The sequence below is a fragment of the Trypanosoma cruzi genome, genomic scaffold, assembly GCF_000209065.1.
Source record: "Trypanosoma cruzi strain CL Brener 1047053517171 genomic scaffold, whole genome shotgun sequence".
Taxonomy (NCBI): Eukaryota; Euglenozoa; class Kinetoplastea; order Trypanosomatida; family Trypanosomatidae; genus Trypanosoma; species Trypanosoma cruzi.
In genome coordinates this window covers 166,294-176,155 of record NW_001849568.1, presented here as the reverse complement: position 1 = coordinate 176,155, position 9,862 = coordinate 166,294, and the positions used below count along the sequence as shown (strand labels likewise).

Below are 9,862 nucleotides of genomic sequence, written 5' to 3'. Positions count from 1 at the left end.
ATAAATAAAATGAAACATTCGCTATATGCCTTATTATTATTATTATTATTATTAAAATACGTGACAGGCACAAATATGTATACATTTACTGCAAAGGGGGCCTACGGTTAGGCGCAATGCTGCTGCTGCTGCTGACGATGATGATGATGATGACTGTTAAAATAAATAAATATTTCTTCATTTTGTTTCTCCCTGATTCCCTTAAAATACACCACACACATGTACTCTCACTGTCACTGCCACTGTCGCTGTGTGTGGTGTTGCAGTTGAAGAAGAAAAAAATAGGAAACACATAAAGAAAAGGAAAGAAGGAATTCGAAGGGAATTTACTGGCGTTGGGCGATTGTGAGAGTACACAAGGAGCTTTAAGAAATGGCAAAAGAAAAGGGTGCGTGTCAGACGGCCAACACCGTTCGTGTGAAGGATAAGGACAACGAGGAAAAGGAGATTATTCCCCTTGACCAGGACGATATTGCGCTGCTAAAACTTTACGGCTCTGGCCCTTATCATGCACCAGTGAAGGAGTTGGAGGAATTTGTGAAAACAAAGGGGGAGGAGGTCAATAAGCTAGCTGGTGTGAAGGACAATGAACTTGGTCTTGCACCTCCTGTGCAATGGGATCTCAACAGTGATCAGGAGGTGACGCGCTCAGAAAATTTTCTCCACGTTGCTCGCTGCTCCCGTATTCTCAACAAGGGACAGGCAGATGCAAAGTATATTGTAAATATTCGTGATACCGCCAAATATGTTGTGAAACTCGGCAATCGTGTTGCCCCGGAGGACATTGAAGAGTCCATGCGGGTCGGTGTGTTGCTGGGGTACTCCAGTATTCACATTGAAATCCCACTCCCACCCCGTATTGATCCCTCTGTGTCTATGATGCAGGTGGAGGAGAAACCAGATGTCACATACAACGATGTAGGCGGTGTCAAGGATGTGATTGACCGTATCCGAGAGGTGGTGGAACTGCCGATTACACATCCAGAGAAGTATACGCAGCTTGGTATTGATCCGCCAAAGGGTGTTCTCTTGTATGGGCCACCAGGTACAGGCAAGACACTACTGGCAAAGGCCGTTGCAAATCGCACAGACGCCACGTTCATTCGTGTCATAGGATCAGAGCTGGTGCAGCGCTACATTGGCGAAGGTGCCCGCATGATCCGTGAGATCTTTCAACTGGCCCGCTCAAAGAAGGCGGCCATCATTTTTTTTGATGAGGTAGACGCCGTGGGTGGGGCGCGTGGTGGCGGTGACGGCGATGACGAGATTCAACGCACGATGCTTGAAATGGTAAACCAGATGGACGGATTTGATTCGCGTGGCAACGTGAAAGTCATCATGGCGACAAACCGCCCGGACACACTCGACCCCGCCCTCACGCGTCCAGGCCGCATGGACCGTCGCCTGGAGGTTGGACTGCCGGATCTCGAGGGGCGCACAAAAATCCTGCGCATTCACGCCAAATCCCTCTCTTGTGAAAAGACGATTCGCTTCGAGCTCATTGCGCGTCTGTGCCCAAACGCCACCGGCGCAGACCTGCGGTCGGTGTGCACGGAAGCCGGCATGTTTGCCATCCGAGCCCGCCGCAAGACGATCAACGAAAAGGACTTCCTTGATGCTGTCAACAAGGTGATCAAGGGGCACCACAAATTCAGCGCCACAGCAAAGTATATGGTGTACAACTGAGACCAAACTGGAAAGAGAATGAGAAATCAATGAGGACGAGAGGGCAAAAAGGGGGAGAGAAAAAGAGGAAAGGATGAAGAGGGATAAGTATATATATATATATACAATTAAGAGGTGGGTTACATCCACACGTGTGTACGTACGCATCTCAACTTTTGTTGTTTGGATCGTTGTGTCGGCATCACAACAATTTTTGCCCCACTGCGTGTGTGCGTGTGTGTATGTATGTATACTGCCTCCTTCTTTCCTTTTCTCTTTTTTTTGTTTTTTGTTGTCATCTTCTCAGTGCTGCCCGCTTGTGCCAAATTTATTTTCTTTCTTTTTCTTTTTTTTTTTTTTTGCTTCTTGTTGTTCACTGACGCGGGCCATGCCTTCTGCTTCCCTCGATGCGTGAAGCAAACAAACAAAAAACAGCAAAATACAAATGAGACAAGCAATGAGGAGAGAGAGGGAAAGAAGTATGCGTGTTTGTGTGTGTGCTTCTTTTTTTTTTTTCCCCTTTTTATATATTTGACTCAGCGGATGAAGCGATATTTGATGCCTCCCTCCCCCCTTGTTTGGAAAGCCACGACTTATCACTTTGCGTGTGAGTGTCGTGCTGTCCTCTTCCTCCTCCCTCTTTTTTTTTTTTATTTTTTTCTTTTTTTTCTTTTATATTTTTCTCTCATTTCCTCTTCTTTTCACGTTAAATGGCAGGTTTTGGAGTGCCTGCGGTGTGGCGGTGGGTGGGTGGGGTCGGCTGCAACTTCACACACACACACACAAGGAAAAACAAAAAAAAAGAAAAGAACAAACAAACAACACGTTTCATTGCTTTGAGTCTGCCACACGGAACAGACATCACACGTGCCCTAGTCACATCTGTGTGTCGTAGTTGTATATATACATATATTGAAAGAGGGAGGGAACGTGCGTGTGTACCTCTCGTAGTAACGGAGGCTGCGTCACCCCTTTTTACTTCCTTCAAATACGAGGAGAAAGAGGGGAGAATAGAATTATTGGCTGACGAAAAGGGGGGAAGAGAGGGGTAAATAATAATAATAATAATAATAATAATAATAATAATCGTCAGGAGTTAGTAAAAAAAAAAAAAAAAGAGGGAAGAACACATAAATAAGTCTTCTTTTTTTTTTCTTTCTCTGTATTATAATACACTGCATATGAGTGGCGGTGGTCAGTCTAGACGCAGTTCTATCGATGTTCTTATTCGTGTGCGCCCACTGCGGGCGGAGTTGCAGGAAATGAAGTCCGCTTGGGACATTAGTGCCTCTACACTGCGAGAGAAGGGCAATCCGGATTCTCTCTTTACTTTTGACCACGTTTATGGCACGGACACAACAACGCAGACGTTATATGAGCGCAGTGTGCGTAACAGTATCGTTACAAATGTTGTCAAGGGGTACAATGGAACGGTACTTGCATATGGTCAGACAGGCAGCGGCAAATCATACACCATGTTGGGTGGTAGTGTTTCTGGTGATTACAGCAGTCCAGATGGAATTGTCACACTTGCAGTGCGTGATTTGTTTTCAGATATTGAGCAGGAACAACAACGAAATCCTTCTATGCGTGTGACGGTGTATGTGACGATGGTTGAGATATACAATGAACAGTTGCGAGATCTTTTGGTTCCACCAGGTGCGGCAACGTTGCCCTTATTGATACGAGAAAATGAACACGGTGTGTATGTACACAACGCCATCAAACGACAAGTTGCGAGTGCACGGGAGTGCGTTCGGGTGATCCACACGCATGCCGCTGCTCGAGTGTCTGCATCCACTGCCATGAATGAAATGTCAAGTCGCTCACACTGTGTGGTTCGTATACTTGTGGAGAGAATCATTCCTCTTGAAGACGTCAGCGATTTCTTCTCCATGAGCAGCGAGGAGGAGGGGGAAAACGGCGACGGCATGAAAAGAAAGATTGTTGCCGCGCTTAATTTGGTCGACCTCGCTGGGTCGGAGCGTGTCGCAAAGACGGGCTCAACGGGGGTGCGGATGGTCGAAGGCGGCCACATCAACAAGTCGCTTACAATCCTCACGACTGTCATCAGTCGCCTGACGGAAATGTCGGTTAGCGGGAACGGCAGCTGCGGGGCGACGCCAACATTTGTCCCGTACAGGGATTCGCGTCTCACACACCTGCTGAAGACGGCGATTGGAGGAAATTCCTTGACGGCTGTCTTCTGCTGCATCACGCCGGCAGTGCAGCATGTCGATGAGTCGCGTAGCACGTTGCAGTTTGCGGCGCGCGCAAAAGCGATTAAAAACAAAGTCTCCGTAAATGAGGTGGCGGATTCCAAAACAAAATTGCGAATGATGGAGGCGGAAATTCGGCGCTACAAACGTATGATGCTGGCGACAACAATTTACTTGTGGAGCAAGAACGTGCGTATTAAGCATCTTCAAGAGAAGTTGGACGAATTGTGTCACCTCGGGGCTGCAGATCCTGCTGCTGCTGCTTCTGCTTCTGGTGGTGGTCCTTACGCCCTGCGGACGACGCCCAAGGAACAGCAGCGTGTCATCATTGAAGAACTCACGCGGCAAAACGGAGTGCTTCAGCAGGAACTGGCTGAGGCACGAGAGGCTCTGGAACGGCAGCTGGGCCCGGAGAACAAGACCCTGGCGGGCACACAAGTCACCGCTGCCGTCGCCATGGGCCTTGCTGATGACGGTGAGAAGCAACAGCTGCGTGCAGATGTACGTGATTTAGAGCAAATGTTGAAGGAAACGCTGGATGAGAAGAGTGCGATTCAGGCCTCCATGGATGAATTGGACAACTTCTGCAAAGAGCTGGAGGAGGAAAACGCGGCGCATGCGTCTGCCAACAAAAAACTTCAGACGACATGTCAGGAGTTGCAGAAACTTCTTGACGCCAAAGAAGGCGCCGACTGCGCCGCCATGGAGGAGGTGAATCTGCTGAAGGAACAACTTTCCAAGACGCAGTCGAATTTGTTGGAGAAGGGTCGTGGAGATGAATACCTGCAACAGCTAACAAAACTTCACATTGAGCACCAGGAGCTCCAGTACGCCCACCACCAACTTCAGGAAAGGCACAATCGCGAAATGAATGAAGCCGGCGTTGAGATGGGGGAGCTGCGGAGGAAGATTGATGAACTTGAGGATGAGATGGCAGAGTTGCGGGATGCGAACAAGCTACAGAATTCCTACCTCTGGCGACTGCTCAGTGTGGCGTCCGTCGTGTCACGCGGCAAGGCGGTGGATGGGGATGAAATCACGTCCACTGTTCGTGGCGCACAGGTGGACGCAGCCGTTAAAACGCTTACAACCTTTGTACAGACATCGCTTGAAAAAAATCCTGCTTCTTTTGGGTCACACAATGATGTACAATTGACACCGCCGAATTGGAAACCCCAAGACGAGCACCAACAGGGAATTATTGGGAACGGTGGGAATAAAAATGACAACAGCAAAGATAATACTGTGCTCTTGAAACGTATTGACGAGCTACAGAAGCAGCTGCTTGCAAAAGATGCTCAGCGAGATGTCATTATAGACAGCAAACTGAAGCGCATGCAGAATCTTGCTTTGCGTCTTCACACAAATAACGCAGCGTTTGTTGAAGAGCTGCGTCGGTCCTATACACTGTGCGAGGAGTTGTTTCGCTTTGTAGAAAAACAACCGAAGCTGGCACCAAAGTTGGCGAAAGCGGGTCTTGAGCCCATGTCCTTCAAGGCAGCCATCGATCGTGCTTTACAGTCCAAAATTCCCACAAAGCCGTACGGCCACAATTGAAGGCAACGGTCGCCAACTCGAAGAATTGACAGAGAGGGAAATGTGGAGAGCGGAGTCGTAAAATAAAACACACAGACACAAACATACAACAAGGCGAAACAAAACAAACAAAAAACAAAACAAAACAAAAAGACATGGGTAAACTTCTCTACACGTGATTCTAACGAGGTTGCGTTATAATTTGTAGGGGCAGGGATATCGCTATAAGGGTGAGCACAAAGTTTTAACTCCGACTGTCTGTTTTGCTGTGATGCCACCAAGTGCCTGCTTCTTTTTATCGTTATTGTTTTCACTATCCGTATATATACATACACATAAAAAAAAATATATATATTCGTGTGTGTGGTGTCCCACGTGTTTCTATTGGAGAAGGTGTATATGTGTCGCATTTTTGTATCCCATTTTGTTTAATATGAGAGTGTGAATCGATATTCCACTTGCGTTGTTTTCCTTTTTTTTTTTTTGCCTGCTTTTTTGTTTTTTCTTGTTGCGCTTTTTGTTGTTCTCACCTTCACATGCAGGTGCCGTTGATGAAGGGGCTGCAGAAGGCTGCGCGTCATGGCAGCTACGCGACACAGTTCTGGACACGGCCCGATCATCCACCCTATCGCACGCGCCGTGCGATGCTGACGGCACACTCCAGAAAAGCCATTAGGCGTCGCTTAGTTTTGCCACTTGATGCGCATGACTGGGGCCGTGCCCTTGAAGTGCTCGATGCCGGTTATGCGAGACTTGGCCGCACTGCGGAGGATTATCAAAGGGTTATCCGCGGTGTTGCCAATGAGACGGCACCACAGCGACGTGGGGATGCATTGCACACGCTGAACGCGCTACGGGACAAGGCGTATATGGGCGAGATTGGGTCTAGTGGATTCTGGGTCACACTTGTGTGGGCGTATGCTCGTCTCCGCTATCCACGCGAAGGGTACGAGTGTTTGCTGCAGGGGGAGCGGCGCTTTTGTTTTTCGCCACTCACAAAACAGCACATGGGCGAAACGCTGTTGCCGCTTTTGGCGGAACACGGCATGTTGGATGAGGTAAACTACGTTGTGGAAAACTTCATGGGTACAGGTGGGAGCCGTCAAGATCGAGCGCGTGTAGCAAGTATTTTAGCGGAGGCGGCCGCCCGAAGTGGGTCATGGGAGCATGCCATTGCTGCATTACACCCCGAGGCAACCACCGCGATGACAACACTCAATCCGCGTACATTAGCCTGTCTGTTCGTTTCAGAGGAACTGAGCGAAGGTCAGGAAGAGGCACCGGAGACACCGCGTCGTGCGAGGCAAATTTCAACAGAGGCGCTGAGATGCATGATGTGCTCCATGGCTGACGATGGTCAGTGGGAGATGGCTCTGCAAAGCCTGCGGGAATTGGAACGACGCCAGGGTAATAATGACGAGAGGGATAATACCCATGACGCTGCAGGTTCAATAGAAAGGGGCCAAAAGCAACGAAAACAACAACAGGAATTGTCACTTTCAGAAAATGAGTTGCAACGGCTTCTTAATTCTTTGGGAAGCCGGCAACGATGGGAAGAGGCGACGGCGCTTTTTGTGTCGCAGTATTTTCCCGATAAGTCCGTAAGAGGCAATGAAGAAGTGCGACCATTGCAGTTGACGACGTTAAACCTCCTTTTTGCCTCTTTCCCACGGAATATGAGGGAGTTCCGTCTAGCGGCACCGGATGACAGGCTGGAGTCACACGGTTCCCATACCGACCCTCGCCAACAGGAGAATGAAACCGTGACGGTGGAAATTGACGCGTTACACCACCCGCAGCAGGCTGTTTCTTTGTTCGATCAAATATTTAGCCAACGGGATGACGTTTCAGTTACGGATTTGATGATGGCAACAGTGGGGCCCTCGTTGGTGCAGTTGGGACAATGGGACAGGGCGCTGCATTTGCTTCGGCAAACACCCGCCCTTTCAGCTGCCAAAACGCCCGTCTGCACGCTTGAGGTGCACCGAGAAGTACGGAGGCGTCTTGTAGCACTTCTTTACTACCTGCATGGTGCCATTTCACTGGAGTCACGGTACTACACTTTATATTATTTTCCCTTTGCTTTTCCAAAAGAAACATTTCGGGATCTTTTACCACCATCGGAGTTTTTGGCGCATCTGAGGAAGCAGCGTGAGGAGGAGGAAAAAACGTCGATAACACCCTCTTGTGTGCCCAAGGTCTCTACGAGACGTCGTTTTACATCACGGCGATTGTCTGCCATTGTGCAGAATACGGAGAAACATGACGATGAACTCAGGCGTCGTCTGTTGCCTCTTTACGCTAACCGGGCGAACGCATTCCGCGGAGGGGACGCTGAGAAAGACCCACGGCCAATACCCAAAGGGTTACATGACACGGCGAACGGCTGGAATTTTTATGGCCGTGGCGGTGAGATGGTTTTTATGAATCACAGACGGACTGCGCATCCCTTTTCGATGCATCCAAAATTGATGCGATCAATAACGGATCCGTACCGCGGATGGAGCCCGATGCAGAACAGCTGTTGGGCCCATCGTGAGCGTGTGAGGAAGTGGAATGGAAGTAGCGCAGTCTAAAGGCCCGGATTTGTTTTGAGGCGGCTTTATTGGACATGTAGTGCTGATGATGCTGGCGGTGATGTTTGCAAAAGATTTTGCAGCAGGTTTTAAAAAACAGTCCGCCGCCTTTTTTTTACTGTGTTTTTCTGTGGGCGTTCTCTCTCTATGTGTGTGTGTGTTTTTTTTTTTTTTCTTTTTTTTTTCTTCTTGTTGTGTTTCCTTTGCTTTTTTTTTCTTTGCCCACGTGCGTAGTGCACACAACGCGGCTGTGGCTCCTGCTGGAAAAGTGAGGGAGGCAGTGGAGCACAGGCACGTTGCGAAAGGTTTTTTTTTTTTGTTATTGTGGTGGTTGAGAACACCAAAGAAGGAGGAGGTGCAGAAGCAGAGAGGCACAGCATTGTTGAAGAGGGAAGAGGACAAAATAAGGCCTACGTTGCTTCCAATTCTGGAGGGTACTGGATGAAGCATGTCGCTTCCCTGCACGAACAGTCTTCTCTCACGGGTAACAAGCATCGAGAAGGCGGCTGAAGTGGCCAAAAAGGCCGCACCCAAAGTCGTGGAGCTGTCGGAGGAGGCGAAGACACTGCCACCTCATGTCCGGGGCGTTACAGATCCGACAAAGCTCAACGCGCAAACGCCATTTTTCAAATGCCCGCCATGGGCTGGGCTACCCGCCGTTGCATGTCATCTGCAATGCTCTCGTGATGGGGTCCCGTTGCCATCGTTTGGGCTCGAACGATTTCCCTTTTACTTGTTTGGCCGAAGCCGTGTGTGTGACTACGTTCTTGAACATCCTTCAATCAGCAGCATTCATGCTGTTTTGGTTTTTCACGGTGATCAGCAGTGTTTTGTATTGATGGACTTGGGCTCAACGAACGGCACCAAGCTGAATGGCTCCCGCATTGAAAAAAAACGGCCTCTTCCCGTTCCTATTGGTAGTTGCATTCAGTTTGGTTTCAGTACTCGCATGTATAAACTTTCTCGGGGTCCACCTCCCTCATCGAAACGTTTGCGGGAAGAGCGAGGGGAAAAAGCAGTTGTGGAGGAGAAGGCAGGGAATATGCATTCTGGTAATGTTGATGTTAATAGCCGCCTTGTAGGGGATGTTGCCAGCTCGAGCACTCCCATCGCGGCCAAAACTGCGGATGAGACGCAGGGGGACGAGGCGTTTGTCGCGGGAACGGAAAACCATCAACGCGAGGTGAATGTTGCAAAGAGGGAAAATGGTGTTTCTGCTGTGGTTGCCACTCCTTATCCTCCTCATTCTTCTTCTTCTTTGGCGGTGACTGCGACAGCGATGGATGTTACAAAGCAACCCGGCACGGTTACGGCTTCTGACCCTCTTCCCCCCGTGACACCACCGCCGCCCGTGAAGCGGCATCTGTATCAGGTGCTTATCAAGCACAAGGATGTGCGTCGTCCTGTTTCTCTTGCTCCGCGTAACAAGGGCGATAAAATTACGCGGTCAAAATTGGATGCGTTAACATTGGCAGAGGCCATTCGTGCACGTCATGGCGACCAGACATCGGTGTGGTCACTCGATGAATTTACTGCGGTGGTCCGTGAGTACAGTGAGTGTGGTTCTGCAAAACGAGATGGGGATTTGGGCATGGTGGAGAGCGGCACTTACACAGAGAAATTTGGCGCTGCGGCATTTTCGCTTGGTTGTGGTATGGTGAGTGCGCCGGTGGAGACAGAACTCGGTGTGCATCTTATTTACCGCGCGGAGTAGAGAAGGATACACTTTTTTTTTTTTTTTTTTCCCTGCTGGCCGTGGTGGCAATGGATAAGGTTTTTTGCCCGCCCCAATGCCTTTTTATAATGCATTTCCATAAGAACAAAAAAGACAGCTCACGGCGTTGGTAAATCGACCTGCATGGAAGT

The 9,862-nt window shown here is 49.2% G+C and overlaps 4 protein-coding genes across 4 annotated transcripts, besides 9 other annotated features; all 4 read left to right on the top strand.

Moving 5' to 3' along the window:
• Positions 1 to 9,862: part of a sequence feature (heterozygous, non-Esmeraldo-like haplotype) that runs on past the window's edge.
• Positions 31 to 54: a microsatellite.
• On the top strand, positions 373 to 1,686 carry Tc00.1047053509207.160 (proteasome regulatory ATPase subunit 1, putative; the record flags this gene model as incomplete). The annotated part of the gene is made up of 1 exon (XM_808626.1): positions 373 to 1,686. The coding sequence occupies one exon, from the start codon at positions 373 to 375 to the stop codon at positions 1,684 to 1,686; it is 1,314 nt and encodes a 437-aa protein (XP_813719.1).
• Positions 1,993 to 2,026: a microsatellite.
• Positions 2,306 to 2,347: a microsatellite.
• Positions 2,717 to 2,752: a microsatellite.
• Tc00.1047053509207.150 (kinesin, putative) lies at positions 2,847 to 5,441 on the top strand (the record flags this gene model as incomplete). Its single annotated transcript, XM_808625.1, has 1 exon — positions 2,847 to 5,441. One exon carries the CDS (start codon positions 2,847 to 2,849, stop codon positions 5,439 to 5,441), a length of 2,595 nt encoding a protein of 864 aa, XP_813718.1.
• Positions 5,529 to 5,571: a microsatellite.
• Positions 5,756 to 5,776: a sequence feature (AT_rich).
• Positions 5,884 to 5,947: a sequence feature (A-rich).
• On the top strand, positions 5,957 to 7,996 carry Tc00.1047053509207.140 (hypothetical protein, conserved; the record flags this gene model as incomplete). Its single annotated transcript, XM_808624.1, has 1 exon — positions 5,957 to 7,996. One exon carries the CDS (start codon positions 5,957 to 5,959, stop codon positions 7,994 to 7,996), a length of 2,040 nt encoding a protein of 679 aa, XP_813717.1.
• Positions 8,157 to 8,216: a sequence feature (A-rich).
• Tc00.1047053509207.130 (hypothetical protein, conserved) lies at positions 8,445 to 9,710 on the top strand (the record flags this gene model as incomplete). Its single annotated transcript, XM_808623.1, has 1 exon — positions 8,445 to 9,710. One exon carries the CDS (start codon positions 8,445 to 8,447, stop codon positions 9,708 to 9,710), a length of 1,266 nt encoding a protein of 421 aa, XP_813716.1.